Source organism: Schistocerca cancellata, chromosome 6, assembly GCF_023864275.1.
Source record: "Schistocerca cancellata isolate TAMUIC-IGC-003103 chromosome 6, iqSchCanc2.1, whole genome shotgun sequence".
Taxonomy (NCBI): Eukaryota; Metazoa; Arthropoda; class Insecta; order Orthoptera; family Acrididae; genus Schistocerca; species Schistocerca cancellata.
Genome location: NC_064631.1, coordinates 151,395,323 through 151,410,118, shown reverse-complemented (window position 1 = coordinate 151,410,118; position 14,796 = coordinate 151,395,323). Strand labels below are relative to the sequence as shown.

Here is a 14,796-nt window from a genome sequence, read left to right as displayed (position 1 = left end):
ATACCATTTTATATGTTCTGATCATTTTGAAGAAAGTTGGCTGATCGGTAGTGTTTTCATGGTTTAGGTTAGGTTGTAACTTGATAATTTCGTCGTGAGTGGCCAAAGCACTATGCCATATATAACGCACTTCTCGTCATAAAATCTAAAGCAAGGTAGAGTCATAAAATATCTATTAATATAGTGGGAAAATCTTCGAGTATTTTGATGCGTTTTGCGTACATCTATCGTTAATGAACTACGAAAAATACTAGGGGTCCAGTACATAACTTTTAGCTACGGCAGATTCCATGTAGTACGTAAGATAAATTCATAAACAGTGACTAGTTGCTGTTTGTTCATAAATTAAAAAGTATATTGTAGTAATGTATTTAAATGAGGCATTATGTTTGTGACCTAACTCAAGGGAAGGCATTTTATAACCAAAAGCGATGTATAAACATTCGAACTCCGCGCGTCAGTTTACCACTCTAATGGCCGCCGCCCAGCTATTCAATTTGTCCGCTCTTCACAGTCGACCACTCGAGCGGTTGTGGGGGCCTGGTGGAGGCCCTCGGCCAGTGCGTCGCCCGTGGTGAGAGATAATGCCAGAAACGTGGTATTCTCAGCACACTCTCGGCACTGTGGATCGCGGAATATTGAATTCCCTAAAGATTTCCGAAATGCAACTATCATTTCGCGTTCAAAAGTGTTAATTCCCGTCGTGGGGCAATAATCGCGTCGGAATCCTCTTCACATGGATCATCTGAGTGCAAATGACAGCTCCTGGAATGCACTGCTCTTGTATACATTGTGTAAGCTATACTGCCGCCATCTGTATATGTGTATATCACTATCCCATGACTTGTCACCTCAGTGTATTCATCCGGCAAGGATAGGGGAGCTGCTGGCGTGAAATTTCTGGTCACAATCTTTGCACCCATGTTTTAACATGTTGTTTTGTAGGACGGGCAACCACAGCCTAACTTCGACATTTTTTCAAAGAAAATTTCGCACTGGCTGTATGAATAATTTTTATTAAATCTGCGACCGGTTTTGCACCACTTATCGGTGCATCCTCGGGCAATATACGCTATTTATAACGTAGTAACATTGAACATTGCCCTGTAGCCACTCCCCAGCACTCTCGTTCAATATACCGTCATCTGGTGAAAGCGCTAGTTAAAATATAAAAATCCGTTAAAAAAAAATTTAAATGATGGGAGTGACAATGACCGTGCAAGTTGAGAGGAGCCGCGCAACAGCGGACACGACCTGACTGACTGGCCGAAACCCTGAAAGCGCTCACGCAGTGTCGCGGGTTTCGCCAGAGGCCGGATGACGTACAAGGCGTGAAGAGTGGGGGCTACTGAATTTATATTTTTTTAAAAAATGTCTAATGCCATACTAGGCGGCCAATATAAAAAATGGGCTGTTAGTTAAAACCATAAGAATAATAAATGTGGTGGTTATGAATGCGTAAGGCCCGGAGTACGCACAAAAATGTATTGGACAGAACCTACTAACAAGTAAGCTATAGGGGTAAGGCTACCTGTTTAAGTAATCAAAATTTTCTAAAAGACCCTTGTGCCTCATATCGGTCTGGGCATTAAGTGAGGAGCGAGGGGATTTCTTCAGAACTCTGAAGATTTCAACCTCTTCCAAAACATTAAGGGTGTTGCCCTTACATTCCAATGTAACACCCGCATGTCCGCGTGTTGTTTTGGATATCGGTGATATGGTGACCCGTTTCCCGCAAATGCGCACCTACGGCCGATTTTGAGCCTGGGTCGCTGATGTGCTCCTCTCAACTTGCACGGTCATTGCCCCTTCCATCATTTTAAAAAATTTTAAAGGATTTTTATATTTCAACTACCGCTTTCACCAGATGACGGTATATTGGACGTGAATGCTGTGGAGTGGCTATAGGGCAATGTTCAACCTTACTATGTTATAAATAGCGTATATTTCCTGAGGATGCACCGATAAGTGGTGCGAAACCGGTCGCAGATTTAATAAAAATAATTCATACAGCCAGTGCAAAATTTTCTTTGAAAAAAAAAAAACATGGTTTAAACTATAAATCTGCATATTGTGTCTAATGGAATGTGGGCATGTAAGATTGTTGATGGTGATCCGTCCATTGGGAGAATAAGCTCGACGGCCCCGCTTGATGCAATTCTAGAGGAGTAGGCTACTTCGCAATATCGCATTTGACCCTGTACCTTATCTTCTTACAACGCAAATGTGTCACCAAAATATACAAACATGCCTTATAGTCACCCATACTCAACAGCTACACTTAAAACACAACTTTCACGCACTGCGGGGAAAGGTGCCATTATGTGTCGAGGAAGAACACCCCTTCTGATTAGCGGGCTGCAGCTACCCTTCTGGGTCTTTCAGCCAACGGTCTTTCTTTTCTTTGCCTTTGGTTTTAGCAATTGGAGCTCCTGCATATTTCAGTTTGCGTCTGCGAACGCAGCTAACTTTCTACTTTGGCAATCACAGGATATGTCAAGCAAGACTTGTTGCCAGTTCCGCGTGAAGCCCTATTATGATTTTTACCTTTGGGAGCGTTTCACGAGCGTAATGTACATTGTTCCGACGGTAATGATACCTGAACTGATTGCCCGATTCAGTTATGCGTTTCAAGGCATGGAACGTAATCTTGACATGCTTGACAGATTTGTGTGGTCATGGCTGTGGAGACATCAATCACATAGCCTAGGTCAGAGCAAACCGTTTGAAAAAAACCTGTTATACGTTCTCTGCTGGCCGTCAAAACTGCAACACCATGACGACAGCATGTAGCAAATAGCAACTGGCATAAACTGTAGTACATGCTTGGATATGCAAATGATTAGCGTTCCAGTCCAACATCACGAAGGTAGCGTGTTAACCATAGAACTCTTTACTTTTGGATAACAAGGACAGAGTGAGTCACTGAATTAACGCCACAATGCTTTCTATGGGACTTCCTGCTACTGCGCTAACATCCGAGTACACTTGCCGTCCAGCACATCAGAAATGATTAAACGTACAGTATTTATATTGTATTAGATGTTATTTACTTGCAACGCACTACTAGTCTCATAGAGTTCCAATGGTGTTTTCAACCTCATTGTTATTCGAAGTCGTTCACCTGCTTAGCTGGGTGGTAACTTACTTGCCTCCCTTTACTGGACCCGGGTTCGATTCCCGGCCGTGTTGGAGATTTTCTCCGTTCAGGGACTGGGTGTTGTGTTGTCCTCATCATCATTTCATGCCGGCCGGAGTGGCCGAGCGGTTCTAGGCGCTTCCGTCTGAAACCGCGCGACCGCTACGGTCGCAGGTTCGAATCCTGCCTCGGGCATGGATGTGTGTGATGTCCTTAGGTTAGTTAGGTTTAAGAAGTTCTAAGTTCTAGGGGACTGATGACCTCAGATGTTAAGTCCCATAGTGCTCAGAGCCATTTGAACCATCATTTCATCTTCATCATCGGCCGCAAATCACCTAATGAGACGCCGACACTTGGCGGCCAAACCCGTCTGGAACATCCCAGCCAACAATGTCATACGATCATTTCATTATTCGAAGTCGAATGAGTGGAACAAAGTACGACACATACCTACACAGCGACAAATATTTTCTATTTAAGTTCACTAATAGTAAGGCTAAGTACCGTTTCCGTGCAGTATATAACAAGGAATAGACTTTCGGAAAATCAAAATGTTACATCACTCAGCGAGACATATTAAAGATTAATGCCTTATATTGAAATCTCAACTGACATAAAAATCCTAATCGCAATGAATACGAGTTCTGAAAAATTCCTGGTAATTTGAAAAATCTTAACCTCGTATTAGCGTAGGCGAAAAGTAACTCTAAAAGGATACCTTAATGAATTCTTCTGACGTGTCGTAATAAATCGCTATCGTCTGTCCAATGCGATAAATTACCTCATGTCAAATGGTAATATCTTTGAATCATGCTATTGAGATATTAATCGCCTGTAATTAAGTACAACAATAGTTACGAATTATCTATAAATCTTTCTCTCTCTTTCTTTCTTCTCTGAGAATTAGTTAAACGTAATAGGTATGTATGAATATCTTTTGCTATCAATTCCTTTCCAGTTTAAGCACTACGCCTTAATCAGAACTTTAGATAGCTTGTCAGTTGGTCGTCACGTATAGCAAAGATAAGACGATCTTCGAATTTCAACGATAAGGCGTAATTACTATTAACTGGCTGTTAATTACTCAAAAGAAACCGCCCAAATATCAATATGGCTTACTTTCTGTTACGTTTTCTCTATATTTTACGTTAACTAGCCGAAATTATCAGACAGATACCCAATTACGTATTTAATTTCATTAAATACGAATTTACGACCAATGAGCAATTGCTATTTCACGTTTCAAGTGAAACTCTGAAGCCGGCTTTCTTTAGCACTTGGAATCTTTTAGCAAATTCAGTTACTGATTCTGATTACTATACCCGCTTGAGGTAAATCCTACAAATCCTCTTTCTGGCTCATTTTATCTACATCAACCTAGCACATTTAACACAAATTCTAAGATTCTGAATCTGGAACTACCACATCTCTCTATAATAACTATTGAAACGACCCCTTAGGAAAATTTATATTTTACTGTGCTGATAAACCTCTTACGTTATTTGATTTTTAAACAGCTGAGCAGAACTGAACGTACTCAGACATTTATCTCTTTACTTATTCTGATCAACACTAAACTGACACACAATATTTTTAGCGCAACGCAATCTGACTTTCAATAATCCCTAAAAAAGAATGGCCGTGACTAACAATAACCTATACCTTTCATGAATCACTTACCTCACAAAAATCTTCGTTACTCGAACTACTGCAATACAGCGAGCGCCAATAATGCCAGCTAAACAGCCCACTTACACTATAATTCAGAACGCAATCCTTCTTTGATATTTCTATAACGTAGCATCATTTTATTTGAGTCTTTTAATGTATTTCAATAAAAAGTTTCTCGACGTAAGTGGCAACAACAAACTAATGACCTACAAATCGATAGCAATACAATCAGCAATAATAAAAGCCCTAAATGCAACCACCTGTTTGACCCAAACAATTAACTCTCAAAGCAAAGCGCTGCCTCTTCAGGCATTGGCGTGACGCGACCCGCAACAATTACTTATTTGAAAATAGGCCACTCATCACTTTCCACTCTGCAAGTCTCAATTTAATACCGTGCAGTTCGTTCATGGTTCCACGTTACTAAGTTGCGCAATAAACATCGGCTAAAGGTACGGTCTATTTAATTATTCGTGGACCAATTCAAACTAACGAGCCAAACGATGTCCACCGTATATGTTAGGGCCCAAAATTCCACCGTAACGCACTCGATTCGTTACCTCGCTCGATGCACTTCAAACAACCTAACTCACCACTAATGGACCGGCCAACAACCTAATTACCGAGCGGGGTGGCGCAGTGGTTCGACACTGGACTCGCATTCGGGAGGACGACGGTTCAATCCCCCGTCCGGCCATCCTGATTTAGGTTTTCCGTGATTTCCCTAAATCGCTCCAGGCAAATGCCGGGATGGTTCCTCTGAAAGGGCACGGCCGACTTCCTTCCCAATCCTTCCCTACTCCGATGAGACCGATGACCACGCTGTCTGGTCTCCTTCCCCAAACCAACCAACCAACCAACCAACAACCTAATTACTTCTGAGCGAGCTGGAAGCCACTAACAATACGTCACGGATCAAAATATCAGATACCTCTGATACGAGCACAAAATTCAGTTAGTATTATAGCATTAACGCTTTGTTCCAGCTGTGCCTTCCACAGCCTAAATTTACCACAATTCACTATAATTGCACACAGCACTAAAAGTTGGTAAAGATCACACCAGCCAGTTTTTCGCTGAGAACCTAAATATTCCAAAATCGGTACTTAAAAGGGGGGGGGGCGAACAACTCTCGCAACTACTGCCATTCACGGTAATTTCTTCTCAAAAATCTGACTTCCCGCACCCTTCAGCCTGCTGCATAGACAGTCTGGTCACGCCAGACTATTACTCCAACCACACCAAGCCTTGCCAAACCGGATCGCCATGCGACGATCCAGCTCGCACGATGTCTGAATGTAGACAGACTACCAATAAGACCTACATGTAGAAGGTATATACAAAAACTGTCTATCTCTTTCATGAAAATCATGTGGGAACTATTAAAGACGAACAAACACGTAACGCCACCTCGACAAACTTTAAGCCGAAGCCCGCCATCTTAAGTAGTCCAAAACATTAGGTTCACCGCATTCATACCTCCATGGTTCACCGCGGTGATACTTCGCCCGTGCCCAGTTTCGACCGTGTTGGCTGTTTTGATTGTCTGGAGACGTAGTAGTTTCACAAAAAATACCAGCTTGCGTTGTTTACTGGTGTACTAAACTATCCGACCGTAGTCTAAAGTTTAAAGGAATCAAATTTCATTCGTAAGTAGTCCGTTCAAGCAATATTTGCTTTTGCACTGTTTACTTTTATTGTAGCGTTTTTATTTCTGTCATTCGACTTTGGATTTGCCTTATTTACTCGGTGTCCGATCCTTCCCTTGTTTCCTACGTTTTGCAGTGCCTTGCAAATCGCAAACGCTCCGACATCCGTGCCACACTGTATCAACAGTCTCGTCCCCGCACAACACGTGGCTACGTAACGTAAATTCCTCTTGTTTATGAATACACATTGTTCTCATTTACTCCTCCCCCCTCCCCCCCCTCTTCAAAAAAGACTCTGGCTATAAGAGCCGGAGCCAGTGGTCATGTATGTGTGAGAGTTTTGTTTGTATGATTTTATGAATGTGTGTGGCCGGCCGCTGTGGTCGAACGGTTCTAGGCGCTTCAGTCTGGAACCGCGTGACCGCTACCGTCGCACGTTAGATCCTGCCTCGGGAATGGATGTGTGTGATGTCCTTAGGTTAGTCCGCAGCCCGTGGTTGTGCGGTAGCGTTCTCGCTTCCCACGCCCGGGTTGTCGGGTTCGATTCCCGGCGGGGTCAGGGATTTTCTCTGCCTCGTGATGACTGGGTGTTGTGTGATGTCCCTAGGTTAGTTAGGTTTAAGTAGTTCTAAGTTCTAGGGGACTGATGACCATAGATGTTAAGTCCCATAGTGGTCAGAGCAATTTGAATGTTGTCCTTAGGTTAGTTTGGTTAAAGCTGTTCTACGTTCTAGGGGAATGATGACCTCAGATGTTAAGTCCCATAGTGCTCAGAGCCATTTGAACCATATGAATGTTCAAATGGTTCAAATGTCTCTGAGCACTATGCGACTCAACTTCTGAGGTCATTAGTCGCCTAGAACTTAGAACTAATTAAACCTAACTAACCTAAGGACATCACACACATCCATGCCCGAGGCAGGATTCGAACCTGCGACCGTAGCAGTCGCTCGGCTCCAGACTGTAGCGCCCAGAACCGCACGGCCACTCCGGCCGGCAATATGAATGTGTATGCGTGCTTTGTTTCCTTTTTGAAGAAGGCTTTGGCTGTAAACTTATGTGAGCACTCTTTTCGCCGTGCCCGCCTGCTGCTCGGCGAATGAATAGCAATATATCCTTTCCACAACATAGTTATTCCCCCACGAAGTTTGGTGCTAATAATCCACTGCACTTCGACAGGAACAATGATGCACACAATTACAACACCAGAATGAAAAATGATATTCATTACACCACATTATGGTTGTCTGTAGTACAGGCAGAAGTTCACAATACTGCAACCAAAAGCTTTGATCAATTGCTAATTGACATAAAATGCCTGACAGAAAGCAAAGTAACATTTGAAATGAAACTGAAAACGTTTTTCTTTGACAATTCCTTCTGTTTCTCAAAATATTAACTATTTCTGTAATCTGTAAATCGTGATGAGTAGTAATTACTGACTAACATCTGTCTGTCTTTAATTAAAAAACGAAAAACTAACGAATGATCACCATGGAGGCATATTTCAAAAAAAATTGGTGTCGGTATATAATATCTCGTACTATACCATTACGATTTATCGCGCAAATGAACATGAAACATATAACTAACTAAGTAACTAATTAGCTATTGGTATATCACAAAGCATGGTATAGGCTTATACACTTTGAAAACTTCAAAATGAAATTCCAAAGTAAAACCAAGCATATGATCAAAGCAGACGTAAATTCCTATTGTACTACGTTTTGTTATTCCTGATAAACTGACAGTCACTGGGGGGAAATATTTCGGGTAAAGAAGCAGACAGGCTACTGCTGGAAAGGTAGGCCTACATCTTACACAGATTAGGCTGTCATTACTAACAAAATTACTTACATTTGTGTTAAAGCGAAATATTAATTTTACGGAGTCTTAAGCGTTTGAGACTATCCCCTTTAACACATTTATACTACCGTTCCACAGTGCTGGCTAATACTCGAATTTAAAAATTATACCTCTTTTATTACTGTTGTTGGTCACACGCTGAGTGACGTACCACAGATAAGATTTCAGAGTGAGAAGATGTGTAAACTACATTGAGACTAATGCACTCTAATAAAACAAGAACTCTATTGTGCACGGAGCTGTACCTCTAAGCAGTTCTGTTTCTTTGACATTTCAGTACTCACTCTGTTTATTGATATGCACAAGATACAATAGCATACCTTCCTTCTTTCCTCACTGCAATCTTTTTGGGCTAACAACAGAACACTTGGGTAAGTTTCTTTGCACACGTGAACATTAAAAAGGCGGTGCTTAAGAGCTGAAAGCTGAAAATGTGACGAACAAGAAGCAATAGCAGTAAGCAAACAACAAGCGTTGGTTTCAGAATTACAGCTTCATTTGCTGTAGATATGGATATAGTAAACGAGGAATAAAATGCATTACGAAAGCATCCTTTTCAGATCACATCCTTCTCTTCTTAGATTAGATTAGATTAGATTAGATTTACTTTCATTCCAATTGATCCGTAGTGAGGAGGTCCTCCAGGATGTGGAACATGTCAGAAAAACAACAATACATGACAAATATTTACAACTAAAACAAATAAGATAATGTACCATTCCACAGGTCCCAAGTGGAATGATCGTCATTTTTTAATGAACACTAAGAGTCATTTTACAAATACTAATGCACTGAATTTAAAATAAAAAAGTTTTTTATTTATTTATAAGGTAATAAACATGTAATACAACTACTGTAACTTATTTTTTAATGAACACTAAGAGTCATTTTACAAATACTAATGCACTGAATTTAAAATAAAAAAGTTTTTTATTTATTTATAAGGTAATAAACATGTAATACAACTACTGTAACTTATTTATTCGAAATATATGAACAAGAACGTGGTACATTAACGAGGCCGAATGTGTCGTATTACTAGAGCAAAAACGCATTCAAAAACAGAAATACGTTAGAAACTGCCTTCCTTACACTATATTCTTCATGTAAGCAGTCTGCAGTCTGCTAATGTTTAGGGCTATTTAAATTGTCGGGAGGCACCGCCCACTCTGGCTTCAAAACAGCGTGCAGCATAAGTCTATAGTGCCATCTTCCTTCATTTTTATTTTATTTTCATGATTATCACCAGTGGCCTTCGATAAACTTAAGCGGCGGCCGGTTGTTCCGTAGCGCCATTGTAGCATCGCTGTCTTTTGCGATGGCCAATGGTCGCTTCGCAGCTACGTCAACCCTCTGTCATTTTGGCGCTTACCGTTCATCTAGAACATTGTTTTTACACATCGTCTATGATGTCATACACATGAAATTATACATTTTTACTAGATTTTTAACACACAGATGTTTCCGGATGACGAGCAATAGTAAAGCCGAATATACACCGTGCGTGAGACACAGCACAAACGCTATCAACATTCTGAATATGAGTAAAAATTACGCAATGGGTTTCTCATTCATTAAGGAAACTCGTTTGAATGTTGGGATCTTAGCAGTGCCGCGTGACTAGCGCAATGAGAGGTTAGATAATGTTCTATCAGTCATGCAGGACCGTACAGACACACATTCAGTTACGATGACCGGCAGAGGCAAGTAATCCCACGCATGTAGTGCCACCTACGATGACGCAAGCGCTACAGGTGGTGAAACTGGTACCACACGTATGCGTGGTCTCCATCGGAATATAACTTGATAAGTGATAACAGACCACCGTGTTTTACCCGACCGGTGTGTTGATACATAATCCAGCCTGGTTACGGCTACCTGCCGGTCACCTCCGTATTGCTGGGAGATGGAGTTGCTGGATACAGCACATGCCACTTACGCTGAATCAGGAAATGGGCTAGTTTGCAGCAAAATAAGTATCCACACGGACTGTGCGATGACATCCAAAGTACCACGGACTGTTAGTTTGGAGACTACAGTTTCGGCTTCCTTCGAGGTGGCAGCAGAGAGAGGCATATCATCACTGGTGCACCCAACAACACTGGACACAGGGAGCAGTACCACGTTGCCTTTTGAGACGAGGCCCGGTTTGGTGTGTAGCCTCATGACAAATTCATCCCTGTGTGGAGGATCTGAGGAGAAAGAACATTGCTTGACTGCATCCATCATCTTCTTGCAAGCCCAGCATATGTCATGATGGTATGGACTGGCACTAGGTGCACAATGTGACCACCTCTGGTTCGCGTAGTTAGTAGTTTTTGAGAGTAGGAGAGTAACTGTCACATTTATGATACGTTAAAGCCGGCAGCTGTTCCCTATCTTCGAGGACTCTTCTACGTGCTCTCCGGACCTCTCTCGATACATGGCCAGTATGTTTTCCACATCTCTTAGCTACTGCAACCATGTGGTCGTGGTTTGGCTAGAGCTAGCATGCCACCACTCGCCTGCCACTATGCTAATTGAAGTGTCGGCAGAAGTGCCAACACTGTTTTGTTTGAGGAGACCAAAATGCACGCTAAGCTCACGCAGGCTGGCGTGAGGTCTGAAGCAGGATACGTAATGAATGCTATTAAGAAAAGTACGTAGCTTCTGGAATACTTAACTTTAATCCACATTTGTAGAACATCGCTCTTGATGATACATTAATAGAATATAAATATCAATTGAATACGGAGCCTTGCTAGGTCGTAGCAATTGTAGCTGAAGGCTATGCTAACTATCGTCTCGGCAAATGAGAGCGTAATTCTCAGTGAACCATGGCTAGCAACGTCGGCTGTACAACTGGGGCGAGTGCTAGTACGTCTCTCTAGACCTGCCGTAGGTGGCGCTCGGTCTGCAATTACTGACAGTGGCGACACGCGGGTCCGTCGTATACTAGCGGACCGCGGCCGATTTAAAAGCTACCACCTACCAAGTGTGGTGTCTGGCGGTGACACCACACTAATGAAGTCTGGCGTGGAGTTGAAGCATCACGGGATAACGGACGCATATCACATCCAGTCTCAGTGTGACTCGATGCCTGACCATGCTTCTCTCAGAAGTGGCAGCTACGTGCACTGAATTTCGCACCCTGTATAGGACCTACTCCTAAATTACCTAAAAATTTAATCATGTATTGTCCCACCTGCACAACTGGCAAAATTTATTTACATGCTGTTCTTCTGGCTGTTGCAATTTTAATGTCTAGTAGTGTATATTCGAATATAGCCTTAGTAGTGTGTTATTTGTACGTAAATGTGTTATTGATACTCATAGAATGTTCAAAACTCATAGACGATGGTTTTCTTTAAGAAGAAAATTACCTTTCAAGGGTGACTTAAGTATCCTCAACGTTTTCTGGTAATTTCCTGAAACACATTGTGTAGTACAGCTCGTAGAAAATGACTTTTGCTATCTCAGAATGAGCTCTGTGTACTGATTCTGTTTAGCACTCTCATCATTTATGTTTCCATAAGATGTTTCCTGTGGCAATTGCTTATAAATATAACTGTGATCTAGATGTGGTTTCATCATACTGAAGTAAAGGATTCTGCGATGCAGAGCTGCAAAATTAATGAAACGCAATGCATAGTTCATTATATACAATTCGCTTGCTTCGTTTTGATTTAAATTTTTAATGCGTATGGAGTAGAATTCTATTCATTTCCAGCTCCAGAAACGCAAGCATAGCTCAAGCACCCAAAGTGTATGCCTAGTGATAACGGAAACATTGCACTGTATTGTTTCAGAGGAGTAGATGGAGCAGTAGGAGAAAGAGAGAGAGATGGTAATTACAGAGAGAAGCATCTGGTGTGCGAGCGGGTTAGTGAGAGAAAATGAGAAGAGGGGAGTGGGGAAAAGAGACGATGGAAAGACGAAAGAAATGATAAGAGAGAAAGAGAATATGTGTATGAGAGAGAGAGAAAGTGTGTGTGTGTGGGTGAATGCGAGAGACAATCAGAGATGTGTAGAGAGTGAGAGAGAAAGTGGAACTAGGTGTCGAAGAAGGGTAGAGAAATTCAATGGAAGAGAGAGAAAGAGTGGGAGAGGGAGAGAAAGTAAAACAGAGAAATCGAGAGAGAGACAGAGAAAGAAAGAGAGAGAGAGAGAAAGGGAGAGGGTGGGTGGGATGGAGGGAGGGAGATAAGCGGAACTATGTGGTTAGTCAGTGCCAATGAAAAGGGGCAGTAACTACAACCATTCTTTGTCGGTGCTATTCCTCTCTTTAGAGAAAGGAAATCATTTGCATCAGGAAGACAGACGTCTTGAAAATACTGAGGGGAGTTAAGAGTCGTGTATGTACTGTAGCGTTGGCATAAATTATTACATTTAAAGGTAATTTCAACGGTCATTTCTGAAGATGTAACGTCGTCCCTTTCATCTTCAGGAACAAACACCATAGTATCATTAGCCGACAGAATTGTAAGTTATCGTGCGCGGGCTGAATAAAAATACTTGCTTTCCAGCGACAGTATGAGTTTTTAAAGTAAGAAACGCACTCTTTTTTTCTGTGTAGTCCTCGTTTACGTCAGTACCCATTTCCACTGTTTTTTGTTATGGGCAGACTCAATCCCCAAAATTGCCTGGACGGCCTGTCCAGTATGTACCTGTCACAGTCTCTCCACTGCCTTCAGAAAGTTTCCCGGTCACAAATTTGAATAGTTGTGAGAATAGTTGGAAGACAGAGGTTGCCAAATATTGTGAACAGAGTGGATATTCAAACTATTCATGCTTCAGATCTGTCAGTCTCTCCACTGCCAAAAGAGTTTGAGGTCATTACATAGTGCTGATTAAAAAAAAAGAAATCGTCGAAGCCTCATTTGTCACCCGATTGCTCGAGGAGCGTTACTTAGGATCTGTAAGTTATTGTTATATCCTTTCTAAGGCAATTAGTGCAACTGATACTATTCTGTATACTGAAAAGGAAAGAAAAGACCGACTCACGACCCGCTCTCGCAGCTTTACTTCGGCCATTAACTGTCTGCTACCTTCCGAACTCACCAGAAGCTTTTCTGCATACGAGCTATAATCTGCCAGCAAGCTCCTATATGGCACACATTCATCTGCAGAATAAAAGATTATTTCTGAGGCTGCGGCTGACCAGTTTCTCTGTAATACCATTTCTCCCAGAAGTAATAGTCCCGCAAGGTATGCTGGAGAGCTTCTGTGAAGTGTGGAAAGTAGGAGGGAGACACTGGGACAGAAAAGCAGTGAGAGCGGATCACGAGTCGTGTCTGGGTAGCTAAGTCAGTAGGAGCGTTGCCCGAAATAGGCAAAGTTCCGGGTTCGACTCCCGATCCGGCATACGAGTACTTTTTAACTCACCAGGAAGTTTCAAAACAGCGCCCATTACGCTGCAGAGTGAAAGATCCACTGTCAAAGTAGTATTTTTTAAACAGCTCCCGTGTACCTATCCTTCTGAAGTGTCCAAATGGAATTTTCTGGCTTAACAGATCATCCGAACGTGCGGGTGTTCATAACGCACGGCGGACTGCTGGGGACACAGGAGGGCATAATGGCGGGCGTGCCGCTGCTCGTCGTTCCGTTGTTTTCCGACCAAGAGCTGAACGGGGTGAGGGTGGCGGCTGCGGGCAACGGCGTCCGCGTCCGCTACGAGGACCTCACGTTCCAGGCGCTGCGGACTGCCATCGATACGCTGGTCAACGATACCAGGTAAGTCACGGAGCTTAGCGTCTTCCTTTAGGTAAGGAATACAGGATTAGGCACAATTTGGGTACTTCACAAGCCACTGTAGTGTGCGTGGAGGTGGTTTCTTCCTACCAATATTACTGATTCTCTGTTTAATTCCATTCGTGCGTTGAGCGAGGGAAACATGAGATGAGTACCTACACGTCTTGTGGGGCGGAGGGTAAAAGTTAATATTTAATTTGTTTGTTCGCCGTTTTTCTCACGCCTGGCAACTACACTACTGGCCATTAAAATTGCTACACCACGAAGATGACGTGCTACAGACGCGAAATTTAACCGACAGGAACAAGATGCTGTGATATGCACATGATTAGCTTTTCAGAGCATTAACATAAGGCTGGCGCCGGTCGCGACACCTACAACGTGCTGACATGAGGAAAGTTTCCAACCCATTCCTCATACATAAACAGCAGTTGACCGGCGTTGTCTGGTGAAACGTTGTTGTGATGCCTCGTGTAAGGAGGACAAATGCGTACCATCACGTTTCCGACTTTGATAAAGGTCGGATTCTAGCCTATCGTGATTGTGGTTTATCGCATTGCGACATTGCTGCTCGCGTTGGTCGAGATCCAATGACTGTTAGCAGAATATGGAATCGCTGTGTTCAGGAGGGTAATACGGAACGCCGTGCTGGATCCCAACGGCCTCGTATCACTAGCAGTCGAGATGACAGGCATCTTATCCGCATGGCTCTAACGGACCGTGCAGCCACGTCTCGATTCC

At 42.6% G+C, this 14,796-nt stretch overlaps 1 protein-coding gene across 1 annotated transcript in view; it reads left to right on the top strand.

The window, feature by feature from the left end:
• The window catches only part of LOC126088215 (UDP-glucosyltransferase 2-like), a 154,110-nt gene that overhangs the window by 125,364 nt on the left and 13,950 nt on the right, over window positions 1–14,796 (top strand). The window contains exon 7 of the mRNA XM_049906341.1: window positions 13,818–14,037. Within this exon, the coding sequence (XP_049762298.1) occupies window positions 13,818–14,037 (220 nt within the window). The remainder of the gene's footprint in view (window positions 1–13,817; window positions 14,038–14,796) is intronic.